The 10,199-nt window shown below is 52.1% G+C and overlaps 1 protein-coding gene across 3 annotated transcripts in view; it reads left to right on the top strand.

Moving 5' to 3' along the window:
* The window catches only part of CUNH16orf89 (chromosome unknown C16orf89 homolog), an 11,802-nt gene extending 1,603 nt beyond the window's left edge, over nucleotides 1-10,199 (top strand). The window contains exons 2-8 of one of the 3 annotated variants that reach the window (XM_010644139.3): nucleotides 982-1,131; nucleotides 2,130-2,280; nucleotides 3,588-3,705; nucleotides 6,174-6,309; nucleotides 6,888-6,992; nucleotides 8,023-8,109; nucleotides 9,463-10,199. In XM_010644139.3, coding sequence (XP_010642441.1) covers nucleotides 982-1,131; nucleotides 2,130-2,280; nucleotides 3,588-3,705; nucleotides 6,174-6,309; nucleotides 6,888-6,992; nucleotides 8,023-8,109; nucleotides 9,463-9,617 — 902 coding nt within the window. In that variant the 3' untranslated portion in view covers nucleotides 9,618-10,199. Of the gene's footprint in view, nucleotides 1-981; nucleotides 1,132-2,129; nucleotides 2,281-3,587; nucleotides 3,706-6,173; nucleotides 6,310-6,887; nucleotides 6,993-8,022; nucleotides 8,110-8,352; nucleotides 9,134-9,462 lie in introns of those variants that run through there. The other 2 variants (XM_019210643.2, XM_033758663.1) reach the window with 2 other exon arrangements.

The raw sequence follows: 10,199 nt of genomic DNA on the forward strand, positions 1-10,199 counted from the left end.
AAAAAAAAAAAAAAAAAAAAAAAAAAAAAAAAAAAGTTACTATATTGTCTAGGCTGGGCTCAAACTTGTGATCCTCCTGACTCAGCCTCCCAGGGTGCTGGGATTACGAGTATGCATCACCATGCCCTCTTACCTTGTACCTAGGGACACTGTCTTGGCATCATCCTGGACTTAGGCAGTGGGCATCTCTGTCTGTCTCCTTGCAGCTACGTGGCCAACCCATGTCCTCTCCCTGTCTCTGCTGCCTCACAATCCTAGCCCACCCTCCAGGTCTGCTTTGCTCTAGGCCAGGACTAGGTGGAGGCCAGAAGCATAGCAGGGTCCCCTTCACTTAGCCCAGCCCTCCCTCAGACTCCTCTAGAAATGATTAATAATCACAATCGCCCAGAGCCAACTTCCCAGCTGGGAACAGCAGACAATGAGTCACAGACCCACAGTACTTTCAGGGACCCATACAAATGCTTGGGGTGTTAGAGGAGTGGCCACTTACCCAAGAGCAAAGAGCTCCTCCAGCTGCCTCTAGCGGCCCTGAAGCCCTCCCTCATCCTCCCCAAGGACACCAGACCCCAAATCCCCGCAGGTAATACTGAGGGCCACACCTTCTCAAGGGCTTCCTTGGTGCAGTGGGTACTGCTAAATCTTCACACATCAGCTCCTGTAATCCTTACAAAACCAGATTGGAAGTACTGACTCCCTGTCCTCATTTTACAGATGAAGACAGAGATGGACAGAAGTGAGATTCTGACTCTCTCTGGTCACTCAACAAAAACAGTGTCAGACTCAGGACTTGACCCCAGGCCAGCTGCAAAAACTGATCTCTTAGCGCCCACCTTCTACCACCCTGACCACCACGCTTTGCCCAAATCAGCCCACAAAGGCCTGGTTTCCAGTCAGCTCAGGGAATCCTCCCCGGCCCTATGCAGGGAAGGCAGAGGAGCTCTTGACCAGGCAGCTGTTGAATGACGATCTCTGCTCCCCCAGTGCAGCTCCGAGGTGCACAGGAGACGTGGGCATCGGACCCCCTGCTGCAGCCCCTGAGCCTGCGTGCTGGGCACCTGGCTGACAAGCTGGCCCCTCTCCTCCACAGATCTATCACCTACCTGAAAATCAGTGACCCTGAGTACCTAAGAGGTAACCCTGGGGCCTGGGGCATGGGCTCCTCCTAGAGTGAGGCAGAGTGGGATGGTCCACACCTGTCTACTGCCAGCCCAGCAAGCCACACCCTAAAATGCTGGTCACCCTGACTCCAATTGCAATGACCTATCCCATCCACACCGAGGGACAAGCAGGATGTCTCCCACCACCCATCGCTAGGGGGCCTTCTTCCCGGACCGTAAGGACAGATCTGCCCTGGCCCTTCCCAAGGGTGGTGTATCTGAAAGGCAAGTCCGCCCCTTGCACAGCTAACCTTAGCATCATGCCGGCATCTCTCCTGTGCCTTGTAATGCCAAGCATCCGTCTCACCAGCTTCAAGGGTCCCTACAGAAGATCCTATCCTATAATCCTGGCCTGGATTGGGAAATATAGAACAGCAGTACCTCATAAGGTCTCTGGGGTTCACAACAGACATGTGGGAATCCTGAGCTACCGGGCAGCTCATTCTCAGCCAGAAGCCCCGCCTCGGTGACCCACCCTGCCCTTCCTCTTCCTCTGCAGCAGAGGTTCCCACCCTCATCTGACCCCTACACACCCAGGAGTGAGGCCTGTTCCCATCCTTCAGACAAGGGAATGGGACAGGTAGAGTAAGAAGCCGCCCACCAAGCATCTGTGTGGGGAGCACTGCCCTGTGCAGCAGGACCTGAGGGGTCTTCAGTCCCTAGCACGAGTCTCAAGCTTCCGTGGGATGCAGCGGACATAGTCACAGCCCGTCCCATCACTGTCCCTACGGACTGGGGAAAAAGTGTTCCGGTTTTTGCTTGTTTTTTAAGAAAGGAATTTCTGCCGTGTTTCAGTCCCCACCGTCACCCCCCAAGAGGTTGGGCTGGAAGCTGGGCAGGGCAGCCAGGGTGGGGTGCAGGGGTGGGACAGTCCCTCGGCTGGGGTTAGGGGGTTTCTCCTGCCCTGGGGTCATCACAGCTCCAGGTCATTTCTCGCCCTTCCCCCCTCCGCCTGCTTTCCCGCTCTGCCAGAGTTCCAGCCTAGCCTGCAGCCCGGGTTTTGGAAGCTGCCCCACACCTGGACCCACACCAATGCCTCCCTAGTCTACCGCTGGCCTGAGCTGCAGGACTCCTTCTCAGAGGACAGCAGCGACTCCTGCCTGGTGCTGCTGCTGGGAACAGGGTATGCCCCAATTTCCTGGCTTTCTGGAACCCCAGCTCTTCTCTCCACTTGCTCGGTCTCAGCCTCCGGGGCTGCCTCCAGGGGTCTGTGCAGAAGCAGGCACAGCTTCTGGGAAGGCGCCTGGCCATGGTCTCCCACGCCATCACAGTCCTATTCAAACTCCTCCCCAGCGGGAAGCTACCTCAACTTCCCCTGGCTCGGGGACAAAGCCCCAGCTCCTGCAGCCCTTCCAGGGCTCCAGGCCACCCAGATCCAGCCCCTGGGACCTCTGAGAACTCTCAAAGGCCGCTCGCCCAACCCCAAGCAAAGCCTTGCTCCTCCCACCTGGCCCACCCCATCCTGTTCACCCCTAACCGTGGTAACTCACTCCCTTGGGCCAGCTCCATGCTGCCCAGAGAACCACTCCCCCAAACAAGGTGACCCCTCATCTGTCACACAGCCCTATCTTACAAGCTTGATGTCTGTCATACAGCCCTGTCCCTCAGGTCCAGGAGCAGGACTGGACCCAGCTTATTGCCCCACTTTATCTGCAGCTGGGTGGGCTTGGAGTAAGGCCAGGGCAGCCCCAGGCAGGGCCTAGGGAGGAATGGGCAGCAGGTCCTCCGCACCCTTCAGAGCAGCGTCTGGGCCAGGCCACAGCCGGGCTGCCAACGGGCTGTGCTCTAGTGAGGGACTCCCCTGCGGAACCCCTGCTTATGGGAGAGGTTTGTCACAGGACGAATGAGTATGTAGGGCCCAGACCCCCAAGCTGTCTAGGTTCGGAAGTCAGCTGTTTAAGACTGTGGTGCGAAAGATGACATTTGACACAGTCTCAGCCCCTGGTGGCTTCCCAAGCTCCAGGATCATCTCCCCAGAGCTAAGGGTGCTGATTTAGCAACTCGGTTCAAAAGACATCTGTTTTGTCTTGTCTTGTTTTTTGGTTTTTTTTTTTGCATTACTGGGGATTGAACCCAGGGCCTTTGCACTAAGCTGCCTCCCTAATCCTTTTTATTTTTTAATTTTGAGACAGGGTCTCAATAAGTTGCTGAGTTGCACAGGCTGGGTTTGAACTTTTGTTTATTTGTTTGTTTCAAGACAGTGTCTCTCTGTGTAATTCAGGCTGGCCTTGAACTCACTGTAGTGCAGGCTGGAACACACAATGATCCTCCTGCCTCAGCCTCCCAGAGAGAATACCTATACTATACCTATGTTTGGAAGAACCCATCCACAGCCTGGAACCTATAGTGTAGGGAGGAGTCGATCACAAGCTGGGCAGACAGGCTGGGCCTGCAGCACTGAACTCAACAGCCCGGCATGTCTTCCCCCAGGAACACCAGCAGCCAGCCCTGTGGGCTCTCAGACTTCTGCAGGACACTCATGACCAAGCCTGGCTGCTCTGGCTACTGCCTGTCCCACCAGCTGCTTTTCTTCCTCTGGGCCAGAATGGTGAGTGCCCAGTAGGAAGGACAGAGGAAGGTACGGAGATTCCTGGCAGCATAGTCTGTGTGCTGCGTACCAGGAAATGAAGTGGTGTCTTGTATTTGTGCTTCAGCCATCAAGAGGGAAAAGTCAGAGAAAATTCTGTGTGACTGAGCTGATTAAATTGCAAACAGGGGGAGGTAGGAGTAGGGATTCTGTGGGACCGGCCAGAGAGCTTTGCAAGCTGAACCGGACGGTAGGCATCAGAAAAACACGAGAGAGTGAGGAAGAGAGAGAATAAAACAGAGAAATCAGGAAGAAGAACTCAGCAAGCCACACAGGAATATAAAAGAACTTGGAACAAAGTTGGCTGGTAGCCACCTGCAGGAGACCGAGCCAAGCCCCTAGTGGTGCTAGTGACAGCAGAGTTGTCCTCAGATGAAGACAGCTGGGACGGAGGGATTCGGAGAAGGAAGGGAGAAGCAGCAGCCTGGGTGTCCTTGCTGCTGGTGGGGTGACAACTTCGACAGTAAAATGACATGAAGTAATAGTTTGAAATATGGAAGACACTAAGCTTTATATTCACTTATTTGTTTTAGCTTTTTATTTTAAAAAAAAACAAAACAAAACCACACGGAGCGGGGGCGCGCACCTGTAATCCCAGCACTTGGGAGGCTGAGGCAGGAGGATCGCTGTGAGTTGGAGACCAGCCTGGGCTACATAGTGAGCTCCAGGTCAGACTCAACTACATAGTGAGACCGTGTCTCAAAATAAACAAATAAATTTAAAAAAAAAACTAATTGAACTTGTTAGGGGAAAGGAGGGGCAGGTTTCAAAGTTGTGGGTCCCAAGGCTATTCAGAGATCAGAAATCTTTTGCTTGACGGGATTTTTAAATTACTATTTATTTGGTGAGACAAACTAATATTTTTATAAGTATAATAAAAAGCCAAATTATGGACTAAATTATGTTTACAAGGTGTTGAAGTATATGGTAAATGTCTAAAATTTTTAATGTACTACAATATAAGACACATCACCATCGATACACCTCAAAATACTCCCCTTCCTTTCAAACACACTTACCCCATCATTCTTACCGCTTTCTAAAGCTGCTCCAGAAGTCCTCTTTCATGTCTTTAGTTGCGCCATCGTGGCTTTCTCGATGGACTGAACCGATTCAAAACACTGACCTTTTGTGGTCATTTTGCCTTTGGAAGAGAGCCAGCCGTTGCACGGTACCAGATCTGGTGAATAAGATGAATGAAGACACACAGGAATGTTTTCATAAGCCCGCCTTTCCCTTGGACGGCACTCAGCAGCTGCATTCATTATACTTTTGACGCAAAAAAGGGCTCCTGAACTGCTTCAGAAAGTAGTGAGAACAACGGGATAAAGGTGTTGGAAGCAAGGAGGAGTCTTCTGAGGGAGATTACAGCAGTGTGTCTTTTATTGTAATGAAAACTTTTAAATGTATTTTTTTCCAGTACTGGGGCTCAAACTCAGGACCTTACACTTACCAGGCATGAGTGGTGCCACTGAGCTAAATTTTTAAAAATGTAAACGTTCATCATAAATTTTGATCACCTCATGTATATATATTGATACCACAAACTTGGGCTCTAGTCCAAATATTTTATTTAGATCCTAGAAATCCTTTGTTGGTTTTTTTTGTTGTTGTTTTTGTTTTTGAGACACGGTCTCACTATGTAGTTGAGACTGACCTGGAACTCACTATGTATGTAGCCCAGGCTGGTCTTGAACTCAGTGATCCTCCTGCCTCAGCCTCCCAAGTGCTAGGATTACAGATGTGTGCCACCACACTTGGCCAGAAATCCTTTGTTTGATGGGATTTTTTTGGGGGGGGTTGGTTTTTTTGAGATAGGGTCTCACTTATGTAGTGAGACTGACCTGGAACTCACTGTGTAGCCCAGGCTGGTCTCCCAACTCACAGCGATCCTCCTACCTCAGCCTCCCGAGTGCTGGGATTACAGCTATGCGCCACCACACCTGGCTTGATGGGATTTATTTAAATTACTTTTTCAATGCAAGCTACAACAGACCAGCATTTTTGAAAATGTAATAAGAGCCAAATTACAAGCTGAATTATTATGTCTATTGCACTGACCAGGTCAAAGTTTACTCCGACCACTGTGGCAGAAGTTTCTAAATCGTGTTCTCAGTGGGTGTTCTTCTTCGCCATCACGGGATAGTGTAGCCAGGTCTGGAGCCTACACTTGGAGTAGCACGGAAGCCAGGGCAGGCAGTTGCAGAGCTGGGCCCAGGTCACGCCAAGTCAGAACTTGCACCCAGCTCTTCCTGACCCCCAGTGATGGAACAAGCTGGGACCGTGACAAGGAAAAATCCCCGGGGAAGGAGAGACCTGCCCCAGCACAGCCCCTGCAGGACCCGTCTCACACTGCTGGTCTCTCTGGGACAGAGTGTGCAAATTTTCCTGCACACCAATACCCTTGTCTCTGGGTGTTTCTTCCCCAGAAAGGATGCACGAAGGGACTGTTCAGCCGGAGCCAGCACTACATCAGCGTCTTCTGTGCCAACATGATGGACTTGAACCAGAGAGCTGAAACCATCAGATATGCCTACCCCATCCAGGACCTCTTCATGGAAAACAGTGCGCCTGGCCTTCTGGTCTTGGGACAAATCAGCAGGGTGCTCCTGATGGGGACAGACACGTGTATACACAAGCGGGGTTGCCATATTAAGCAAGTAAAACCACATGGGGCTCAGTTGAACCTGAATTTCAGATGAGTAATGAATAAAATCTCAGTATAACTACACCCTATATAATGTATGGGCTTAGCATGAGACGTGCTTACCCTAAAATTTTATTTGTTGCTCATCAGAAACTCATATATAACTAAGCATCCTATATTTACCTGTCACTGTGTGACTGTGTCCCCAAAGGCTGTCCCAGTGATGGAGTTCTGGACAGACTAACAACCTGATTGGCAAACAGACTCCCACAGCCTTAGAGAAGAGGCAGAAAGAGTACCCTTGGGGGCTGCTCCTTGCCTGTGAGGAGGGCCCTACGTGGGAGTCAGGGCACAGCCTGGGATCCCCAGTCGCTAAGGTGGAATCTCCTTCCGGTCCCAGGCGGAAGAAGGCAGGTGGCACTATGGCGGCCCCAGAGAGGGGAGGAGGTGGGCTTGGGATGACGGGCCCCTGACAGTCCCCTGCATTTGCTTCCAGTCATGTTCTGTGGAATTGGCGGCTTCTCTGACTTCTATAAGCTCCAGTGGCTTGAGGCCATTCTCAACTGGCAGAGGCCACAGGAAGGATGCTTCGGAGTGCCTGGTAAGCTGTGCTTCGGCCCTGGCTGGGGAGGAGGGAGAACGCACTGGTGTGAGGTGCCAAGAGTCATGCGCCGTATGTACACACGTGCGTGTGCTCCTGTACACGTACACACCATAGGGATGGGCTCAGGGCTTTTGGAGCCAACATTTTTCAGAATGGGAGGCGGTCCTGTCAAAAGATGAGAGCCCCTACAACTGCATTCACGAATTCATTCATGCAACAAGAATTTACTCAGCAGCTACTAACTCACCAGACACTATCTGTAGGGTGGGGGAAAGTCAGGCCTGTGGGAAAGAGGCAGAAATCCCGAGACAAACCAACAAGTGAAATATTGACAAGTTCTGACAAGGGCTGTGAAGGAGACAGCATTCAAAGAAGGGAAAGAACACTGGGGAAAGTCCTTCAGGCGGGGTAGTCAGGGAAGACCTCTGCAGGGAGGTGACACTGAAGGTGGAGAGGTGCAAGATGCCAGCCACAAGATACTTGCCAGTTGGTCACCTCTGGAGTAAGTCACTTCCCTCTCTGATCCTCAGTCTCCCTACCTATAATTTCATGAGCATAATGGTAGCCACTATCCCCATTTTGAGGGGGAACAGACAGAGTACAGGACACTGCCAGGCCCATGCTGGGGGCAAGGTAGGCTCCCTGGAAATGAATGCTGGGTCCTCAGTGGGACACGCGGATCCTCAAAGAAGCAAATGCCGTCATTTTGAGAAGTTTGCGGAATGAAGAGTCTCAGGCCCGCCAGACCTCAAAGGGAGGGGATGAGGTGTGGTAGGGACTTGTAGCCTCCCTCATGTCCCCTCCATCCAGCACGGATTGTATGGGTGGTTGGGGAACACAATCCGAAAAACCAGAAGCAGACCACAAATTTAAGCCACATGGAAGGATACGCAGGCAGATGTGGGAGGAAACTTCTGGAAAAGCCTCAGCATCTCAGAGAAGATCTGCATTGCTTGTGGTGTCAGAGGGGGACAGATTTATCAAGCACCACTCAAAGATCATGAGTCCACCATTTGCTCTTCTCCAGCCGCTGGGGATGAAGTCAGACACGCAGACCCTCTGTACCAACAGCATGCTCTCAGAAGAGTCAAGAGACGAGAAAAACAATTTACAGGTAACAAAAATGCCCAGGGGAATTGCACTCTGGGAGGCTAAGACAGGAGCATTATGAGCTCCAGCTCAGCCTGAGTGACTCAGGGAGGCCCTGCCTCAAAATAAAAAGGACTGGAGATGTAGCTCAATGCAAAGGCCCTGAGTTCGATCCCCAGCACCACAAAAGGTGAGGGGGCTTCTTGGCATGGAACCAAGACACCTTTGAAAGCCAAGGCCTGGTTCTGTTCCTTCTCTTCTGATATAGGCGCCCACCCTGAAGAAAAGGCTGCTCCATCACTGAAGGACAGGGTCCCAGGGCCTTCACACTTGGGAGATAGAGGAAAAGTTCTCTCAGACAGTTCAGAGGGACAGAGGACTCTGTTCGGAGGGCTGGTCTCAGAGAAGCTCAGAGGTTCAATTGGGTTGCGAAGCAGTGCTCCTCGCTCAGAGTTGGATCATGGACTAGAACCTGCATCAGGAACTTCAGAGAGGAAATTTCATGTAGGGAATGTGACTTGGGGGGGTGGAAGAGCAGAGAACAAAAAGGGAAGCCCAGAGGCTGACACTGCAGGAGGCACTGGGGGAGCAGGGTTGAGCAGAGCCTTGCTTCTTCTCTCATCGGACAGCGCCTCCTGTTGGACAAACCTTGCCAGACACCTGGGCCAAGGCACCATGGAAGTATACTTGGGAGGGGTCCGTGTGCAGCATTTGGAGCGAGGAAAGTCAGGGAGGGGCCAAAGAAAGAACTGATGGGCAAGTGGTATAGACGGTCCCAGGGGCCATGCCACCTGCTGATCGCCAGCTGCCCCATTTTCCACCCGCTGTCTGGGGCCATGAGGGACAGTGACTCTTGTGCCCCCAAGTGTCCTGCTGTGATGGGACGTTGCACCGTCAGCCCCACGATGTACAGAAATCAAGAGCAGGACATGGTCATGTGGGAGAAGGAAAGGAATCACGTAGAAGAAAGGAAGAGAGATGGGCAGGCAGGGATACGGAAGGGAGAAAAGATGTTGGCTTCCATCTTTTATTAATAAAATGTAAATAAGCTCATTGCAGAAGCAAGGAGGGGAGTGGAACAGCCAGCTCACAGGCATCCGACCTATTTGGTTAGATGATTCCAGCAAAGCAGGTCCTCACAGGGCACCAAAGCGGCATGGCACTGGGCAGCTTGGCCTGGTGGCACTAGAAAAGCATTTTCTTTACAATAGATTAGATAGGTTGTTCGTTTTGTTCTTTCTGGCACCGGGGATCAAATTCAGGACCCTGCACTCGTGAGGTGCCACTGAGCTAAATCCCCAGCCCAAGACAGGCTGTTTGAAGAAGGGGCTGAAGTCGCCAAGTCGGCACTCATCAGGTTCTCTCTCCCCACCCCCAGATGGCTGTTCCAGCCACCGCACTGCCACAGCGGTTGCGGCCCTGGGTGGCTTCCTCTACTTCCTGGCACATCAGCCTCTGCTGTACACAGTGCGTCAGCCGTCCACACCGTCGCATGGCTCCATGACTGCTGCCCCTTTAGATCTTCTCCCTTAGGTTCTGGGGCCCATCCCGAGGAGGGGGCAAGGGAAGAAGGAGACCAGCAGGACACCCTACATCACTGCATCGGGCTGTTTGGAGATCCCAAGCAGGCAGGGCCCAGAAGGTGGCTGGGAGGGGATGGGGTGAGCGGATGAATGAACGCACAAAATACACAGTCAGTCGAGTTGGGTCTCATTTCTCAGCCCCTGGATGACCTTGGAAACCTCTGTCTTTGTTTCAAGCCCCAAATCCCACGCGATGCACTTTCTAGAGACAAACTGTCTTAGTCTGTTTTTGCCAGCAATAACAGAACGCCACAGACCAGAACACCCCCATCCCACTATAAGCAGCAGAAGTTGACAGTGCAGTCTACACAGTTGGTTCTGGAGACCAGGGAGACCAAGGGTACAGCACCTGGCGAGCAGGAGCTTTTGTGCCACGATGGAAGGAAAAGTAACCATTCAAGGGACAGAGGGAGGGCAAGAAGGGACTGACCCTATACCAGACCTGCTCTCGTGGTCACCAACCCATGCTGGCGCTGATGTCATAAATCTGTTCAGAAGATTCGAGCTCCCATGACCCAATCACCTCTCTCGG

The sequence above is a fragment of the Fukomys damarensis genome, unplaced genomic scaffold (genome assembly GCF_012274545.1).
Source record: "Fukomys damarensis isolate Sample0158 unplaced genomic scaffold, DMR_v1.0_HiC HiC_scaffold_34, whole genome shotgun sequence".
Lineage (NCBI taxonomy): Eukaryota > Metazoa > Chordata > Mammalia > Rodentia > Bathyergidae > Fukomys > Fukomys damarensis.